This window comes from Manacus candei, unplaced genomic scaffold (assembly GCF_025592945.1).
Source record: "Manacus candei isolate 608988 ecotype Guabito, Panama unplaced genomic scaffold, ASM2559294v1 h1tg000005l, whole genome shotgun sequence".
Lineage (NCBI taxonomy): Eukaryota > Metazoa > Chordata > Aves > Passeriformes > Pipridae > Manacus > Manacus candei.
Genome location: NW_026138053.1, coordinates 11,629,691 through 11,649,853, shown reverse-complemented (window position 1 = coordinate 11,649,853; position 20,163 = coordinate 11,629,691). Strand labels below are relative to the sequence as shown.

The 20,163-nt window shown below is 36.4% G+C and overlaps 1 protein-coding gene and 1 long non-coding RNA gene across 4 annotated transcripts in view; one reads left to right on the top strand and one right to left on the bottom strand.

Moving 5' to 3' along the window:
• Positions 1-229: 229 nt before the first annotated feature.
• Positions 230-20,163, bottom strand: part of DNAI3 (dynein axonemal intermediate chain 3) — a 26,829-nt gene continuing 6,895 nt past the window's right edge. Inside the window, exons 5-24 of one of the 3 annotated variants that reach the window (XM_051803932.1) lie at positions 18,254-18,435; positions 17,600-17,704; positions 16,650-16,793; positions 15,054-15,253; positions 14,680-14,796; positions 13,816-14,006; positions 12,773-12,897; positions 12,581-12,670; positions 12,034-12,150; positions 9,707-9,835; positions 7,731-7,786; positions 6,212-6,320; positions 5,379-5,466; positions 4,566-4,696; positions 3,691-3,754; positions 3,177-3,307; positions 2,359-2,563; positions 1,857-1,945; positions 1,051-1,184; positions 230-486 (exon numbers count right to left, since the gene is read on the bottom strand). In XM_051803932.1, coding sequence (XP_051659892.1) covers positions 480-486; positions 1,051-1,184; positions 1,857-1,945; positions 2,359-2,563; positions 3,177-3,307; positions 3,691-3,754; positions 4,566-4,696; positions 5,379-5,466; positions 6,212-6,320; positions 7,731-7,786; positions 9,707-9,835; positions 12,034-12,150; positions 12,581-12,670; positions 12,773-12,897; positions 13,816-14,006; positions 14,680-14,796; positions 15,054-15,253; positions 16,650-16,793; positions 17,600-17,704; positions 18,254-18,435 — 2,414 coding nt within the window. In that variant the 3' untranslated portion in view covers positions 230-479. Of the gene's footprint in view, positions 487-1,050; positions 1,185-1,856; positions 1,949-2,358; positions 2,564-3,176; positions 3,308-3,690; positions 3,755-4,565; positions 4,697-5,378; positions 5,467-6,211; positions 6,321-7,730; positions 7,787-9,706; positions 9,836-12,033; positions 12,151-12,580; positions 12,671-12,772; positions 12,898-13,815; positions 14,007-14,679; positions 14,797-15,053; positions 15,254-16,649; positions 16,794-17,599; positions 17,705-18,253; positions 18,436-20,163 lie in introns of all 3 variants that reach the window. The other 2 variants (XM_051803931.1, XM_051803922.1) reach the window with 2 other exon arrangements.
• Positions 7,826-16,814, top strand: LOC127478490 (uncharacterized). The gene is made up of 5 exons (XR_007907239.1): positions 7,826-7,854; positions 12,570-12,690; positions 13,762-13,873; positions 14,712-14,821; positions 16,673-16,814. It is a non-coding gene; the product is annotated as an uncharacterized LOC127478490 (long non-coding RNA).

Below are 20,163 nucleotides of genomic sequence, written 5' to 3'. Positions count from 1 at the left end.
GTTTCCTGTGTGTAAGCATTTGCCAGGATTAAGTAACAATTCTTTTGTAATTCTGATGACAGCAAGTAAAAGTGGTTCAGATTCACAGAAGTGACTAGGCTGGGAAAGACCTCTGAGAGTCCTGACAGACAGAACTTTGAAACTATTATTTAAACAGAATATTCATTATAACTGTATTAATGAAAAATAGTGGGGGAAGTCTGCCCAAAACAATGGTACTTTAACCACACTGAGTAAACAAACAGATGAAGTTAAGAAACAACAATCTCCAACTGCAAGATTCTTTATTTCCAAAGCTAAACAGGTTCTGCTGAAATAGAGGTCTTCAAATAAAAAGCTCACTGGTTCTAAAGGTGATAATGGGCTCTAAGTATCCAGTGAGGGAAGTGTTTCTTGTCTCTAAATCCAATATTATCTGCTTCTCCAGGTCCAGAAACACAGTTTTCTTGCTCCTCCATCTCTTGTTTTCTGTAGAGTAGTCATACTCTGAAGGAAAAACACACACCACACCGTTAAGCTTTGAAACCTGTATGCAACCCCATTGCTTTCCAGTGGGTTATGTCAGTGCTGTCACAAATTAATGAAAACAGGCATCACCTGGGGCTACAGCAACCAAATAAATTTAGTTAAGTTAGTATTGTTACACCATTTACCAAAGAATGTATAGGCAAAATCCTTATGTGAGTAAAGAACAGGAGGTTGGAGTCATCCCTGCTTGAAGGAGCAATGTTTATAGGGAAGTTGGCAAAAATGTAACTTTCTGAATGAGTAACTGATGTAAAATGAAAAGCAAATTTATAGTTGTTAAATGTCCATAGGCTTTAATGCTCTTGCAGGGGTTTCACTTGACCAAGAACTGCACTTACATGAACTAGGACCATTTTTTCCATTCTTAAGAACTGTAAATATGAAATAAAGAGCTGCTAAGCTATTCTAATTACATCCATACTGATGTTTTGAAAATATTAGGGGAAATCTTCTCTAGCAAAAGAGATGCATTTTAAAGACCCAAAGAAACAGAAAATTTTCTTAATTCTAAATACAACATACTGTTTTCTCTCTCTGTGCCTCCAGCTCCATTTCAGTTCTGTTTTGGCTTGAAACTTTTGATACTCTTGAAACTCTTGTTCACAGTACTTCAGGTATTTGACTTCTCTTTCAAAGAAATCAAGTACATTGGCATGCTGTTAACACAATGACAAACAAGAGTCATTACATGCCCAAAGACACAGATCTATGGCTGATGATCTGAACAGTATTATTAGTTTATCTATATTGGGAATATAAATATCTCTATCTCAATAATTTGCAGCAAAACAATATAAAGATGTGAACAACTTCAGACATGGTACAGATAGTGCTTATTTCAAAAGCACGTGAATGAGTGGGAATGCTAGGAACAGTTTGCAAAATGTGCTTTCACTAAGCTAGAACCAGATATGAAGACATGTAAATTGAAGTACTAAATTTAAAGGGAAAAAGTGGACGCAAATTTGGACAAGAAGGTGTAAAGAAAAAGGAATTCAGTATATTTACATTACTATGAACTCTATAGCATTGTTTTAATGCATGAAACCAGGTGTCATTTTATGGATGTGGCAAAAAATGCTGAAGTTTTCATGTAGCGAGGTTGGAGCAGTGGAATTCTACCAAATGTCACTGAGGTTTCCTTTAGTTGACTCCTATGTGGGCTCTGTGCAAAGCCAGCTTTGCTACAGGTGATCTTTGGAGAATATGGCCATTCTGATCTCAAATTGATTGCCATCATTTGAAGGCAACTTTTTCCAGGCAGGCTTGTTTATCTGTTGGGAGTTTTCAGGATAAAGTGTCAGAGATTAATAAAAATTCTTACCAACCTCATTACTCGAAGGATGACTTAGTGTTTGACAGATTTCCAAAACATGCAGTACTCCAAGATTGTCAGAAACAGCTAAAAAATGCTGCTCCGCTGAAAGATATTTGACAAAAAACATATAAACAATCCAAATTTCAACAGCAACATGAACCTCCACCCAAATACAATCTACAGAGGGTTCATTTTTGTTCTGGTCATTTTGGCTTATTGTTCACTGCAGCAAAAAAGGCAGCCTTATTTCTCTCTTATTTTATTAACAAATGAAATTCCCTTTAAAGTTTTTTTTTTATCAGACTTTTTCTTTCTTAGTTAAATGTTTTCAGTTGCTTTTATGCTGTGATAGTACACTTAGAACTGATGTATGCAGTTTTGTATGTACAGTGTTAAATTAGTGGAAGTGTGTACTTATATAAGAGAGTTTGTAATAAGATTTATGTGCTTTGGAGTCACGGGCCAGTTTGCAAACAGGGTAGCACAATAAAGTGCAATCACCATCAACATACGTGAGGCAGTCCAGGGGCTGATGAAAGTGATGACTGATTTGGAGATGTTCTGGAAATGAGATGGCTCATGAGTTTTCTTCAGTAAGTCCCAAATATCTAGATTTCCATCATCTCTGCCAATGAAGAAAACTCCTGGTCTTGCTAAGGACCATTGTCCTGCAGTGTATCTTCCTGCAGAGCAGCTTGACTGAAGGATTGGTCCATTCTTAATTTTTTGTGAAAACAAAGATAGATCCAACAATCAAACAGTGGTATCAATTCACCCCTTCAGATCTCCTGTCATTGGAGTATGCTCACAATTTAAATGATCTTATTACAAAACTTTTGTCAACGACAAAATTTGTATCACCTTTTGCAGATAAACAGAATTATGGGGAAGTAAAAAACCTGCTATGTCACTTCCAGTCTATTAAGGTAATCTGTCTATCTGCTGTTAAAACCTGTGGTCTGGAGATTTTGTTAGGTGCAGTTAACCTGGACTCCTACATGAGAGGAACTGTAAAAAAAAACCATGGTTTTTTGTCTTCACATGATGAAAAAATTTCGTCCTAAAATACAACTTCTTCAGACTTGTTAAGTACACGTTTCCTTTATTCTTTGGTTTTCCTAGCAGCAGAAATAAATAGTTGAGAAGCTACAGTTTTTACAAGGTTAGAATTGAAGGTCTTTTTTATAGAAGCTTCTTTTATACCTGATTCGTCTCTAAACTATGAAGCTTTGTGACTTACAAACATTTCTGAAAATACAGACTCAGAGTCTGTTATAGTTCTGTCTTGTATATCTATGAATTATGTTACAGCTGTGTTAAAGTAACTTACTGTAACCCCTTCTTTCCAGATGGCAAAATTCTGGCCCCCAATGCTTAGGAAGGTGTCTTCAAAAAATGGAGATCTCTGGAGAGTGTTGATAGTTTCAGTGTGAAGGCTGTATTTCTGAGTCTGCTGCTGACCTAATGGATGAAAAAGGCAGTTGCTTGTAACTTGTGCCTTAGTGATCAAGAAACAAGAGTGCAGGACCCAGCATAGGCTTTGAAGATACTATTACTCACAAGGTACAGGAATTGGAATTACTGCAAATCTAATTATTTCCATGATTTGTGACAATAGGTGCATAGTGATGCACTGTGTGAGACTAGAGAGGGTTGTGCTATTCTGTCATGCCAGCTAAACTGCTTGCACTTTTGAGGGTGTCCTGCTAAATCCGATTGTCATCAGTGAGACAGACTATTAGAGCTGATGAGCAAGAACCTTAAAAAGACAGAGTATAGATGCAAGTATTTTAAAGCTAGTGATATAGTAAAGTTTAAACAGGTATTGAGAAACTTGAACTTACTAACTGGTTTTGCCGAATTAGTATCAATTTTCATTTTCCAGTCAGAATAAACAATTACTCCACCCTGTAATGCCAGAAAAACCAAGTAAATGCTAATGTTAGAGCTTAGTGGCTTTTATCAAAGTTACTTGTTTCTAACTTTACTTAATTATAACCATCATTAAATATGATCCGAGTAAATTAAAACCTGAATTCGCAGCCGATGACTGAAAACACATAAAAATTTTGCATCACCATTTTTCGGTTACGTATTGCCAAAACAGCTTTACTTACCATCATATATGTAAGCAGTCCTTCCTGCAGAATTAGGGGCCTGGTTTTTCTAGTTCATGCTTTGCTCCAGTATTTGAGGAAAATGTGACTGGAAGCAAAAAGGTAGCTAGAAGCCAAATTTTCATTTCCATATGAACTCAAAACTGGGAAAGATTTTTTTAATTTTCTAGGGTAGGTGAAGGGCTGTGAACATCTGGGACTTCTTAAAGTAAAATTAAGTTGGGGGAAACTGTAGTATTAGTGTTTACACCTGACAATCAGGAAAACACTAAAAAAATACTACTAATCTTATGCATTCTGGAATAAGGAAATACTGTTTGGTTCCTAATAAGCTCAACATATTTTGGAAATGTCTTCTAATTCTGCCCTTGAAATAAGGGTTCATAGTCTACCACGTATTGGAAGTTTATTATTTTTTTAAAGCATGTAACTAAAAGCATTAAAATGGAAGTAAAATGTGGCATGTTCAGAAAGATCTTTTCAGTTACACCTGAAGAAAACATGCAAGCCTATACATTTGTGAAAACCCTGTTATTTAATTGTTCAGTCTTTCAGATACCTCAGATTAACATTTTCCTTGGTAATATATTATTTTCACTTACTTCATTTCCAACAAAAAAGTTGGTGGATATATTCTCTAACACTTCTAGATTTTTGCTTGAAGAACTACTCATCTCTGTATATGGGCTCTCTTTGGCAGGTGCTCTTACTGCACTCAGAGATTTTGCCTTCCCTGGAAAACAAGATGGTTACATCTATTTGTTAAACACAGGAATTTATCAGACCAAGCAAATCCTTTGTCTTCTAAAGGTAGTTCGTGGTTAATGGGAATTTCAAGAGGAGAGATGAAGAAAGACTGACAGGTAAAACAGCAGTTCTATAGGTTAACTGTTTCCTAGTGGAATCTGCCCTTTGCTGCAGCTGCTCTGAAGTCAGTCCTTCCCATACCCAGACAACTACTCAGCGTAGCACCACCCCGTTCTTCCCCAGTTTTACACAGCATCAGTGTCTCCATGGGAACTGCCCTTATCCATCACTCGTAGCTGCTGCAACCAGGAGCTAACATCTCTGCTCCAGGGAATGGATTATGTCTAAAAGTAGTTTTCTGTAATGGCTGAAAAGGACATACTGTTTGAGGGATAAAGAGGTTGTGTGGGGGACTTGCACAGGCTTTTGAGTGAAAGCAGGTGGAGTTACTGTGTATGCAGAGCTGCTCAGTTTGGATTCAATACATGTGCTTATCTGTGTAGTCAGTACATGCAGGTTGCACTTTGAACACCAGTATATTTAAGAAACATTTTTCCCCAGATGTTTTTAGCTATACAACATTTTGTTGCTCAGCTTTTATTATGTATATACTGAAATACAAGCTTATTAAAAACATTTTCCCTAATAAGGTGTAATAAAACTATTACCTGAGGTTTTGTAACAATAATGCAGTTCCCTTAAGATAATTCTGATGGGACCATACTCTGTGTTGGTATCCCCTTCATGCAGACTTATCTGTTCAGAAAAAAGTACATTTGCTAAAATATTTTGTCAGATCTTTGAGGTGTAAGTCTAAATTTTTTCTACTATAATGGAATAGGTCTTTCCAGTTTGCAGTGTGTTTGTAATACTCCACAAACAGTATTTGCTGCCTCACATACAAGCATGGATAAAATGCTCTTTGTGTTATCCTTCTCCTGTAAGAATTTTGCTTTGTTTCTAGCAAAAATACCCCAGCCCAGCTCCAGTGGTCATGCTTGTTCAACAACTGTACCAGTTGCAGCTATTCTGAACAGCACAGATCAGCACACCTAAAATTATAATTATTTTTTTTAACTTAATGCTATTCTCAGCCTCACTTTTTTCACAAACTGCTTTGACCATTTTCATGAGACTGAATGTTGTTTTGCTAGTAAGTATGGTTTGACCATGTTTCACTATTTGGGACCCACTGAGACAGACAGCAGAGCTGCTGAAAAGGCTGACAGGAACTTAGACTAGTTACACACCTACTTTTGCACCTACTGCAGTTATTTAGAAGCAGTCATGCTGTTTCTCATGAATTAGCTTTTAAAAATGCTTTTTATTGACATTTCAAAGGAATGTTGAAGTATTTAATTTCATAATCGGAAGGAAAAGCACAAGGAAATCAATTTGCTGAAAAAATTAGAGTTGGGAAGGAAAATACAACATTTCTATGGAGTTCTGGCCATATCTACATTTTGACTTGATCCCTATGTTCTATATTTGTGTACACTACCTTTATGAGAGGTTTCCATGAGAGATCTAAATGCTTAGAAGTATCTGGAACACCAGATGAAGGTTTTTCACGATGTTCAATGGCTGGAATATCCCAAAATAATATTGAGCTGCAAAATAATTGTATAATGTTATTCTCTGGTTTTATTTTGAAGTCAGATGCAATTTTCCACACATTTTAAAGTCTGGAGGTTTTTTTAACCTTTCATCTTCAAACCTTACATAACAATAGAGGCTTTGAGAAGCAGACAAATGCTAGATACTTAATTGCTTCTTTTGTTGTGATGAAATATATTTCTTTTTTCCCCATTTCATCAGTTAATTATACCAAAGTAGTTAAATATTGTTAATAGAGTTTGCTTATGGACAGTTACTGGGTGAACTTACTGGCACTACCTGGGTGAAATTCCTGGAGGCTGAGAGAACTAGATAGAACTGTGTAGCAGGTAATCTAGTAATCCAAATCAAAGATCAGTCTCAATTTTTGTGTGTACGAATTTATTTGCTGACATTCCAGGCAAATGGTCCCACTCACTTGTATCTGTCATCTCATTGGAGTTTTCAGCCTTCTGATTGTTCCTTTTGCTCTACTCTGGACATTCATTCAGAGATTTGATATAGCCAATGATAACTTTTCTCATTGCTGACATCTCCTTCCCTTTTCTAACAGGAGTTGCTCAGTGACCCATGCTCTTCAAGCATGACATTACAGTGACTTCCCTGTTATTATTTTGGGTAAATACTTTCAATTTGAAACCCTTGTGTGTGAGTAGTTAAAATAATTTCTTCTATGTGTATTACTTGCATTACACTGCAAACTTACTAACAAGAGTATTTGCAATCTTTCTTCTAATTTAATTCTTCAAAGTCTTCTCTGTTATTTGATTAGGAAAAATAACTTTGCATCATTATCAAATTTTGCTCTCTCTGACTCTCCCTTTGATGTAACTAACAAGTACATGATTGAGCCCAGCCATGCAGTGCTGAAGCCTCAAGCCTTTTGACATCATGAAAGCTAAATATTTACTTCTATTTTTTGCATTCTGTCTCCTTACCAGTCCTTCACACAGGATAATATTTGGTTATAACCATCATGACTATTCAGTCCACAAAAGAGGAGATTCACACAGAATAATTTTGCCAGCTAAGTCTCCAAGTTTAAATATAGTTTACAGTATTTTTGTGGACTTAGAATCTTTCAACAGTTTTTTGTGCATGTCACACAATCAAATGTAAGTGTAGAGGTGTAGCTTTCCAGGCAAATGCATATATGATCAACACTCTTCTGGTATACACAGAATATAAATGTATACGTGCAAGGTTTTTCAGTTAATAAGCTCTTAATGCCATTACTGTAAAGGACAAGAATGCAAAGTGCTTGTCTTCTGCATACAAAATTTCAGCTACTCAGGATATGCTGATAGGAATCCAGAAATGTGCTAGTTAAATCATGGATTATGCTCCATAAAGCTTTCCAAAGGCAACTGGAAGACATCTTGTAGAGTATATGTTGTACATACCAATCAGGGGAGCAGGTTACAAGCTGCAGGCAATTTTCACCTCTGTTTTGGTTGTCCTGAAAATAACAGTAATAATTATTACAGGGGAAGAAGAAGATGAGAGACAAAAACCACACTCTGCCACGTAAGTACTTCAACACATAAAACAGGTTACTAGAAATTAATTTCCTATTTCTGCTTGGGTAGAGTTTGAAAATCAGGACTTATTAATTTGCAGTTATAAAGTCAAGCTATTTTACAAATGTACTTCAAGTGAACTGATATCAGCTTTGCCTGCTACACACATAAAATTCTAAATTAACTGAGCAGGATAAATACTTACGGGCACCACTGCAAGTCAGGCCCTCCTTAGTTTGCCATATTTGTAACTTCTTTTATGCAGATTAACCAAAGAGCTAACCATTGAGAAATTTATTTCCCACTTGGCTTGACCTTGCTGTGGGATGGTAGTGATCCTTTCAAATGTTAATTACTAATAGTTTAGTTTGTATGTGTGGGGTTCTGCAGGTTTTATACTACTTATCATTTACCAAGTAGTTATTGGCTTATTCCAAATTAATTTTAGTTACTCAAAAAAATAAAGGAAAGATGTCAAGAGTACCAAGTTATTATAGGCTGAACCCTGATCAAATATAATTTCCAGTGTATGAAAAATACATATTTTGGCTAAAACTGTATTTATCAACCATGTAGCAAAATTTCAGCTACACGTTTTTATTTTTTATGGCAAGTTAGGCCTACTCTAATTTTCATGCATGAATTTGTCTACCTGAAGTGATAATGGTAGTCTTGCAACCAGGCAAAGCCAAATTAGGTTCTGGATATAACTTTGAATAATTTTTTATTAATATATAATTATAAAACTCCTGATTTTAGGAACTGTGCCATAAAAACTGCTCTGCCGTGCAAAGGCTGATACATATTCCATGTTTATATAACAAAAAGTATGTCTCAGTACGTGTTGCTAAATACTGACAAAGTGATTCCTTAGTCAGTGTTATTTATTAAGCAGGGTTTCCTCTATCTGTTATCCCAGATGAACATGAAAACAGCTTTCTCAGTCTAAATCTTGACTAAAAAACCCCACCCAAACAACAAAAACCACAACAATGTCTGCTATCCAATCTCTTTCCACATGTTTTACATCTGGTACTGATTAGTATCCATGGGTATTACTGTAGCATAAAATAATAATGAACAGTTGTATCAGCTTTCTTTTTATGACATGTGTACCCTTTTCCTCACTTTTCTGGTAATGTTGCTAAGGACTGCAGTATCCTTAAAAAGTCTTAAAAATCTGCATAAACCTTTTAAAGATTGCAGTTTTCTTCCTCTTGGCCTGTTTTTCCACTGTCATTATTCGATCACTACATTTGACTACATTTGCATTTCAAATTAATTTAGCAACCATTTGCAACACTTTGATGGTAATTGAGCATCCAGTACTCCTATAATAGTGTTGGACCCTTTAACTACAAAGACCCTAAGTACTATGGAGCTTTAAAACCATCACAGAAAATGAATATTTTGAATACACAGGCAAAATGAATATTTTGAATACACCTTGAACAATGAAGGTAACCACAACACCACCATTCTTGGGTACCCAGATATTTAGGTAATTGAAGTTATTTCTCAGAATTTTTTGGTGACAGGCTAGATTGTTTGTAGTAGAAATTTAACACATTTTACATGTGGAAGGCTTATTAAAATTTTGAATTATAATTTTCAGTAAAGTTGTAGAAATTTTTTTCAGTATGAGCAGATTTATGCCAGACTGAGAACCCAGCACGGTTGTAAAGCATAACAGGACAAGAGACATCAGATTTTTAATAATTACTAAATGCAGTGAGAAATAATGAAGGCTATTACAAATAATTGACGCTTTAATATTTTCTCCTGAGTTTACACAAGGATTTCTGAGGTAGTACATTAGGAAAATAATAAAAAGAAGAAAAGTGGATTTTTAAACTCACCTCAGAATGATGTGGCAGCCATTGTATATCTGTTACTGGTTTTTTGTGACTATACTCTCTGGAAGAGACTGCACAGTATTTCACTAGAGGTGGCTCTGTGCTACTCTGCTGGACTTGCATAGGTGATGGCTAGAAATGTTTTAAAAAGAGTTATCAGTGTATTTACAAATAGTAGATCTATCAAACAAAAACATTACTTTGCATTCTGTTAAGCTGCTCCATGTATTTCAGATCAGTTTGTAGAACTTTCAAGGGGTCTAATACCTTCCTTTAGGGAAAAAAAAAAAAGTATCAAAACAGGCCTTTGGATATGAAGCTCCAAAACCAATTCCAGCATACCTCCACAGGCACGCACACATTCACTTATTAGTTTCTCCTCTGCTCTTAGGTCTCTCTGCTGATTATCCTCTTTATTGTCTTCTTCCACTGAAATCTTGTTCTCTTCCAAGCTACCTTTTCTCTATCCATAAACATCTAAAATACTTTTCAGTACTGCATTCAGCAACAATATCTCTGTATTTGATAGGCTTCGTAAGGCAAGAGCAGAGAGTATGTTGGTGCCCATTAGAGAATAGAAGCCTAAGTCACACAAAATGCAGTAAAGCTATTAAGCTGTACTAATCAGATGGAAATTATATTGTGATAATGGTTTTATTTCATGAATTCATCAGATTTCTTATCCTTTCTAGTCTCTCATTGCAAAGATTATCTACTCCTCTCTTTTGAATCAGGATACCTTCACCCATTTTTCCTTCACTGCAATATATTTACAATGGAAGCATTTACCATATTAATAGCTGCTATCTCAATTTCATAGAATCATAGAATGTTAAAGGGTTGGAATGGGCCTTATAGATCATCCAGTGCCAGCACCCCTTGCTATGGGCAGGGACACCTCCCACTAGACCAGTTTGCTCAAGCCTTATCCAACCTGGCTTTGAACACTGCCAGGGTTGGGGCATCCGCAATGTCCCTGGACAACCTGTTCCAGTGTCTCACTACCCTTACAGTAAAAAATTTCTTCCTAATATCTAACCTAAATTTCCCCTCTTTCAATTTGTGCCCATTACTCCTTGCCCCATCACAGAGTCCCTCTCCAGCTTCCCTGTAGGCCCCCTGCAGATACTGGAAGGTTGCTTTTTCTTCTCCAGGCTGAACAGCCCCAACTTTCTCAGCCTGTCTTTATAGGGCAAGTGCTTCAGTCCTCTTATCAACTTGATGGCCCTTCTTTGGACTTGCTCCAACAGCTCCTTGTCCTTCTTATGTTGGGTACACTAGAGCTGGATGCAGTACTCTGGGTGGAGTCTCACAAGAGCAGAGTAGAGGAGGAGAATCGCCTCCTTCAACCTGCTGGCCACACACCTTTTGATGCAGCCCAGGATCCCGTTGGCTTTCTGGGCTGTGAGCACACACTGCCGGCTCATGTTTTTAATCAACCATCATGCAAATCCTTCTCTGCAGGGCTGCTCTCAGTCACTTCTCTGCCCATCCTGTAGGTTTGTCTGGGTTTGCCACAACCCAGGTGTAGGACCTTGCACTTCACTTTGTTGAACTACATGAGGTTTGGATCAGTCTGCCTGTCAAGGTCCCTCTGGATGTCCCACCCTTTCCCTTCAGCATATTGACTGCTCCACACAAGTTGGCATCATCAGTAGCAAACTTGTCGAGGGTCCCACTGTCCATGTCCCTGAGAAAGATGTTGAACAGGATTGGCCCCAGTACTGACCCCTGAGGGACACCACTCCTCACTGATCTCCATGTGGACAAGGGGCTGTTGACCACAACTCTGCATGTGGCCATCCAGTCAGTTCTTTATCCACCAAATGGTCCATCCACCAAATTCATGTCTCTTCAGTTTAGAGACAAGATGTCATGCGGGTCAGTGTCAAATGCTTTGCATTAAGTCCAAGTAGATGATGTCAGTTCCTCTGCCCCTGTCCACCAATGCTGTAGCCCCATTATAGAAGATCACCAAATTTGTTAGGCATAATTTTCCCTTTGTAAAGCCATGTTGGCTGTTACCAGTAATTTCTTTGTTTTCCATGTGCCTTAGCATACTTTCCAGGAGAATCTGCTCTGTGATCTTGCCTGACGCAGAGGTGAGACTGACTGGTCTGCAGTATCCCGGGTCTTCTGCTTTATCCTTTTTTAAAATGGTGGTTATATTTCCCTTTTTCCAGTCATCAGGGGCTTCACCTGACAGCCATGATTTTTCAAAAATGATGGATAGTGGCTTAGCAATTTCATCTGCCAGCTTCCTGAGGACCCACAGATGAATCTCCTCGGGTCCCTATAAAGCACAATCCAATCATCACCCCTGGACTTACCTTAGTTGCCACTTCTGCCGCTGCTGTCGCCTCACTGTCTGAGTCAACGACTTCATCAGCAACAGGTTTTTCAATTTGCAGTTTCTCTCCATATTGAGAAATATCCCACAGTACAACCTACAACGAGAAATGAGTATAATACAAATTATTTCATCCTGTATATTAATACTAATTTTTTTCCAAATCATGGAGGTTCAGGGAAAAATAAGAAATTCTCTCTTTGCGCTAGAATTTATAAAGTCTTTAAAGTATTTTCTCTTTAGTCTGATGCAATCAATTGAAAGGCTACACTTGTCTCAAAAAAAAAAGTCTTTACAACTTGACCTATTTATCAGTACTACAAAGAAGCATCATACAATAATGGTTTAGCTATGGAATAACCAGGCATAGCTTCAGTCCAGGATAAGAGAGCTTCTAAGAGTCTGTGACATCTGTCTTCTGTCCCTATATATTACTATAGATGTTGAGTACATCTCTTCACCCTTATTTTCATCCTGTAAGAAAATACAGAAATATCCAATTTTATTTTTAAACAGTGAATTAACACCTGTCCATTGGTGCAACCACCAGCAACGATATTTGGATCACTTGGACTGAACTGGAAGCAGTAAATGTCTTCAAGACACTCCAATATTAACTACAAAGAAGAAAAACAAGGTAGTTGAGAAATACAGTCACACCATTTGTTTTTCTCTTGTTATTTAAACACTTGGCATATTTAAAAGTCTTGATTAAATACCTGGGGGTGGATAGGGTCAGAAAAACTCCAAAAAAGTATTACTGATCGGTGCAGCCGTGATTTTTTAGAAAGTTTAATTTGCTCTTCATAAGAAAGCTGCTCTCTTGCTGACACTGCTATAATCCCTGAATGAGAAAAAAAAATAATTTTCTCAAAAGACACAATTCAAGTTTCAACACACTGTTAATTATTCTGAGTGACTTATATTTATACCTTCTGAAGATAGTGCAAAAAAAGCAAAATAAAAACCCCAAAACAAACCAACCATGTTTTTTTTCTTTCAGATCAGCTTTGAAGAAACTATTTCTGTTACTTAAGATGAAGTTATTTAACAATGAGTCATAGAACCTAAGTATCAAGATAAAATTCAGCTTTTTTTGCTGCTGCTCCTCAGTAGTGTAATACTGCACCTGAAATGATGTGACAGGCATATAGTCCTGGCCACCCATCCTGAAACCAAATCTTTTGTAGCCCAGTTAATTTTCTACACAGGCTTCAGTGTTGGCTAGTAGTGCAGCGGGGGCATTTACATAGAACTTAAGTGGGGCTTTAGTCTGGCTGTGTAGAACAATAATCCACAGCAGGGGGCAGGAGTTGACATTTAATATGTCTTGTGATGCTCCCTGGCACTCATCAGAGCCACGTCCCATCGTGGCTGTAACATTCCTCACAAGTGTTAAGGGTGCTACAAGAGCCAGCCTTGGGGAGAAGGACAGTGGTATGCAGAGCCATCTGAAGCACTTGGCACAGTTGCAGCCCTGCTTGAGTGAGCCTCATAAGGGAGAAATTTCTCTTTCCTATGATCTCCACTCATACATTAGTGTGAAGGACTTTGCATGGCCTATCTCCTGCCTGAATTCTACAAAGAATTTGTCTCTCATTTTTCATTTCATCTCAAATCAGCAATTCTGACAGGTATACTAAATTAGTTTTGATTTGTTTTTAAATTTGAAAGCTGATTAATTTTATGAAAGATGCATATTTTTTAGCTCTCATATAATACCCGTCATTGAAGACTCAAATGAGCATTGTAACTGCTTTACCAGAAGCCATGGGATGCCAGCAAATGCAGCTAATGGTTCTGTCCTTGAGGTACTGCAGGTTGGTAAATGATTGGTGTGCTTTAAGGTAAACATCTGGCTTGCCATCAGAACTGCTTTTGTCTTCTGCTAGGGCCTTCCAGTCATCAAAAAAAGCATTCATAATTTCATTTTGCTGCAATGCAATTTCCACTCTGTTTTGTGGAAAGAACAGTTAACGCTTCAATAATCCAGATGTGCCTACTCGGTAACAGAATCACAAAAATTTCTGTAAAGAGGCAGCTTTTGTTTTACACAAAATTGTGACCACAGTAGTTAAAAACTTAATTCATCAGTGATGCATCGCTGCAAGGAAACCCTCTTATGTTTAAATAGAAATAGCCATTGTACCAAGAATTTAGTTCTGTGTGCACCAAGTACAGCCCAATTCTTGTGCAAAAAGTGTAAGTGGGACTTGTCCCATGACTGAGGACACAGTCATGGGTAGGACTGCACCTTTGCTCACTGCATAACCCTCTGCTTGAGTGAGCAGTGTTTGAAAGATCAGCTTTGAGGTTTATTTGAAAAGATGTATCACTATTAACTTTAGCAGTTTAATATCTATTTAAAACAATAATTCATATTTATATGGCATAGGCTTTATGTAATTTTTAACTGTTATTATTAATTACTTAATAATTAATTAATCTTAATTAACTATGAAATTAATATGTTAGTATTACAATAATAAACAAGGGGAAAAAGTGTATAGAAACAACAAGTAAAATTGGTATTTGACTAGAGCAATGATCCACTCAGACAAGAGTACTTGCTTGTATTCTGTATTATTTCAGGTAGCCTTTAAGGGTATTGCTGCAGTAATTTTACCTTAAGTGTACTGATGTAAGAAATTCTTTCAGCCTCTCAGATGACAGACTCTCTGCTTTCTCTTCCTCTGAGAACTCCCTAGGACAATACTGCGTGGCTGCATTTTTTGGATAGGTCCTAACCAGTTGGAATAAATTTGAATGTAAGTACAGAAACCATTTCAGAGACAGAAACCCATGTAGTGTGTGAAATTCAAAACTAAATGTATTATTTTTTTCTAGAAACTCTTTGGAAAAGAGTGGAGGAAGGAAGATGCAAACAGAGCATCCCATTTTGTTCTATTAATTAATCAGTTTGCAACTAACTCCAGAATTTTAGTTAGGAAACAGTGCATAACTTAATAAATAAACTTGTAAATATTTTCTCATACTTACCATTTTGTCTGAGTACTACCTTCTCTTACTTTTGGAACTATTTGCACCCCCACATCTTTTTCAAGCATTTTAATACTGAAAGTTTTGTCTTCATAAGAGGTGCATTCAACGTAACTGTCTGTTTCATGTGAAGCGTTCTTATCAGCAAATGCAATTGGTGCACCAAACTTCCTGCGTACTCGAGAAATCTTGAATTTAATCTGGAAAAGATGTATTTCCATGGTTAGTAGAAGAGAATGTTTTTGTAAAAACATTCTGTAAAATGGCAGCATTCATATCATCATAGAATTAGTTCTATTGATGATTTCTGTGCTGAGTTAACTTATATTTCTGCATTTTGAAATTCTGAAGTGCTCTTAGAAATAACCTACATATGTAATAGAACACAGGTTTGTATTTCTAAAACAAGAAGTTGCTGTAACATTTTTGGATAACTGCTAGTAGAATAAGAGAAATACATTTTCTAATTCATGCAATATCAAAGTCTCATGTTTAACTGAAGGATTAATTTGCAGAAAGCCTTATGTAATACTAAATTAGGCTTCCAAGACCTAACTTCTCTGCCCTTCCCTCTTAGCGGAACTCTCAATTTGGGTGAGGTATTTCAGCTTTCCTTGCACTACCTAGGGAGAGAAAAGTACTCTGAAGAAGATTCACAAAAATTTGAGTGAGGAATTTCCTTATAGTGAGAACTAGGAAGAAGGGATGTGGCTTGACTTCCACCCACAAAGAGAAGTAGGCACTTGATTTCAGGCAGTAGAAAGGTATTGCTTTGTCTTGGATTCACAGCACTTTTAAGTGGACCTTGCTAGCAATGTAGAATACAGAACACTTGGACTGTCAATGTGTTAAATTTGGTGACTGTGAATTAGCTTTAGAACAATCAGACATCTTTTTAAGTATAATCAAGATGTCCAGTTTCTGAAAACTATCAAAACTTAGCCAGTCTCTCCTGAGCAGGGATTTAGGTATTGAGTAAAAATCACTGATGGACAGTTAGATGCTTACAGATGCCCCGCACATCACAAGTTAGGTGAAAGCTGTAAGCAGATCTACTTTTTGGACATATAATTTTCTCAGTATAATCTGTAGGTGTAATTAATCAAATATGTCCTTCTGTAAAGTCAGCTTGTAATACTTGTAGTCAGTAACACTTAAAAGTGTTGCATGCTACTTAAATGCCATCCATGAAATGAAACAGAGTTCACTGAGCTTCAAGGATACAGAGCAGTAACTCAATTTGTAATCTGACCACACTGTAAATTAAACAAAAAGCAGCAGAGGTGCCAATGACCAAAGAGGATAAGGACCTTTGAACTTATACCTTAAAAAGTAGTTATGTTCAATGCAGTCTCACATGCCTTAGTTGCAGGACTAAAAGAGAACAGTCTAAAAAGAAAGTTTCTACAGCACTTTCAGTTTCTGTTAAAAGTGAAGCTATTTCTCTATTTCTCTCTCTTTGTTGGTTTTCTTGAAAGACCTCAAGCAAAACTAGGATCGCAACTTCCAGCTTCCTAACTTTTTGGTTTTAAGGAACTTAAAATATATTTGGGGGTTTTATATTTATTTGATTGACTAACATCTCTTAATTCTGACCTTTGTAACATTGTCTTTAACAGATTCTTCTTCAACTTCCTTTTCGCTGCCAAGAGAAACCCAGGGTCTGGGGACAAGAGGCTTAAAAGGATCCAGAACTTCCTCTCTATCTTCTTCTTTTTCTTCTTCTGCAGTTTCTGGAGGCTGTGACATCAAATAGTGAGAAATGTTACTTTTCCAAAAATTTATTACTGAAATGTAAGTATGAACTAGAAACCCGGTTTTCAGTCTTCATTCACACACTTTGTCTCAATGCAGTGAGTCTGGCTATACTGTGCCCCTGGGCAGGGCTGGATTAGGTCCCATTCCTTTGTGCATTAGAATTTTCCAATAAATGTTACATGTTTAATATTTAACTACTAAACAGAGACTCTTGCCTTGAAAGCAAAACACTTTTATGTAAAAAGAATTTATACTGATTTTCTGCTGGAACTGCAGTTTAATTTTCTTCATTGTTACTTCTCCTGATTTCCTGATGCTGGATGACAAACTCATGTTGAAAAATTATATAATCTTCCTATAAACCTTCTCCTATAGTGCACAAGGGAAATGTTCTATGTATCTAGGGCTATTTAGAAATCAAGAACATTTTAATGTATGATTTGAAGACTATATATCCCTCCATACTGTGAAAATTAAGTATAATATTTATTTGAAGATAATATATTGTCCTTTATGTCTGAGAAATCTGAGTCTTGGCAAAGAAAATTAATACTTAAGATAAAAATGTAGCAATGGGGGTAACACTGGCTGTCTGAAATAAAATACAAAAATTTAATTCAGCCCTTCTCAGTATAAAAGATATTTTTACATATTTTTCCATGCTCAGATTACCCATTAGATAAACATCAGATGCTTATGATTACAATATCATTCCTGAAGTATATGTTTGAGACTAGATTATGAAATATTCATAGATAGAACAATGCTGTGGTATACTTGGATTTTACCTTTACAAGGTTTTCCTTGGCTTCCTCAGAAGCAACAATGTAAAAGTTTTGTCCGTACTGGAACTTTGCATCAAAAACTACCAAAAGTTCTTCCCCTGGATATTCCTATTTTAATTAAAACAATTAGTGGAAAACTGAAAACAAATAACATTCAAAACAAACATGAGGCTGTGACTGGAACAGCTACCACTAGTGTTAATTTAGTATCTTAGGTTAATTTTGTGTTCTTAACAGTGAATTTCATGTACTAATTGAAAAGAACAAATGGATTTTATTTTGTAATAAAAATAAGTCTGGGACAAAACTAATCTTTCATACAGAGAATTAAACAGAAAAGAAACTGTTTTAATGATTCTCAATAAATAGGCCATGAATTAGGGGAAGCCAAGTATGTGAAGCTCTGCCAGTTCACAGAATCAAAACTAATAGTATTTATGTTACTTTTAGCATATTTTCAATCTAAAGTTAGCAAAAAAAAAGTTCACGGAGAGCCATGAGAAACTTTGAGTTGACAGTGGTCCATGACCTATAGCATTCAGATGTTACAGCATTAGTGTATTTACACAGAGTCAGACAAGGGCAGACCTTTTCCCTTGAAGAATATACACTCTGAGAGCATGAAGTCTTAAAGTGAGAATGAAATAAGCTACATACTAGGACAACTTTTCTGACAGGGTAGAAATCAGAAATGTTAGCTCTTGTTTCCAGGTCCTGAATGATATCTTCTTTTTTAATAATTTTGAAACAATTTTCTTCTGTGACATCTTCATCAACTCGGCAATTAAAAATTTCTTGGGTCTTTGTAGTCAAAACTAAAGGAAAGATTTCTGGGTGGCCTATGAAAGAAAGCAAAATTGCTTGATAAACAGTTTAGAGTGTTGTTTAAGCACACACATATACTTCGATAAGTCTGTGTCTTTACTGTTTATAGCAGAATGCCTTTGAATCACTCAGCTGCATTCTCAGTATTTTGGAAGGCAGAATACAAATTATGTTACATTTTATTAATCTTTTAAAATACACAACGTTTCATACTTAATGAATATAATTTTCCTGGTATGAATTTTTTGGGTTTTTCTTAATTCCCAGCACCTCTAGTGTTTTTCCTCTGTGTATGACTTAAAGAGAAGTTCATATACCTAAATGATGATTATGACCAGCTGTGTCAGCGTGTTTTGAGAAGTCATCTCTAACCTAAGCCAACAAAGACTGACAAAATGATAAATCCTCCTTAATCTCTGTTATTTGGGGAGCTAAATCTCTGCACAATCCTATCGCATAATGCATAATGCTGGATGAATCTGACATTTATCCTTTAAAATCTTTCAATGCTGCTACTCCACTGCATCTGCTCTGCTGTGGTCATCACTAAAATTAATTACATGCATGATGTTTCTGGTACATGGCTACACTATGCCAAGTATGGATTACTTAGTGTTCACTAGTCATTTTGTAGCACATACAATCTGTTTGTAGCATGCACAGTCCATTTGTTCACTTTCCTTACAAGCTGTAATCAATATTCCATGTCTTTCCTTTTTGATATCTTAGAGAGTTCCAGGATTTCTGTGTGGGTGCTTCCAGAAAATACAAAATCATAAGGATGTTGACTGGGAAAGACCTTGAAGTCATCTGGTCCAAACTCACTGTTGCTTATACCAGACCTCAAAAATCCTAACCAGGAGTAATGGTTGTTCATTCAAGAAGCTTGTATGATGTTAGTTTTTTTTAAATGCTGAATTGTCTATACAGCCTTGTGCACAAATGCTAGTGCTAAAAAAAAATATTTTTAAGGAGATGTAGGTTTCAGTGTCAAATGAAACAATACAAGAATGCATTAAAGTTGAGCAAAAATAGAACAGACATCACTACAAGAGGAAACAGACTAAAAGATAGTCTATTTTTTCCAGTGCTCTATTGCTGTAAGTCCAAGTTAAAAAACAGAGTAATGAACAAAAATAGAATAGGTACACCTTTTAGTCCAAGGAACTAAAAATCTATATTACAGAATATGATTTTTAACAGAATCTGTAATATAAGGAGCTGATACTGGAATTCTTATTATTGTAAACATTTTTATTGAATACTCCTTTCCAGTAAAAGGTGTGTAATATCTGATCATAGGCTTCACATTGTTTTTCTAATAGTAAATTGTACTTGTATAATTTGTAAGTCAGCAGTTCTTAGTGCTATGAGAACTTCACAAAGAACCAAGAAACTCTAAGGAGAAGCAAAGAACACTTACAGGTCTTATGCTAAGAAGATACCATGCATGCAGTTTAAATCCTGCACAGACACTGTCTGCTTACACTAGTGTTATTGTCCTGCTTTAGCAACACGTTTCTAGCAGTAGTTTAGCTATTAGAGCTCTAACCTTATTTGCCAGTAGGTGGAGGTACAATTCTGTCTTACTGACTAAGTATCTCCTGGAACACTGAAAGTACATTTTTATAAAGGAACACATAAATCATCTGAGGGATCGCTTTTTGTGCATTTTTATTAACTGCAGCTTAGCCATTTCAGTGATGTTAATCAGAGTGCAGTTTTCACTTCCACCCATGTGT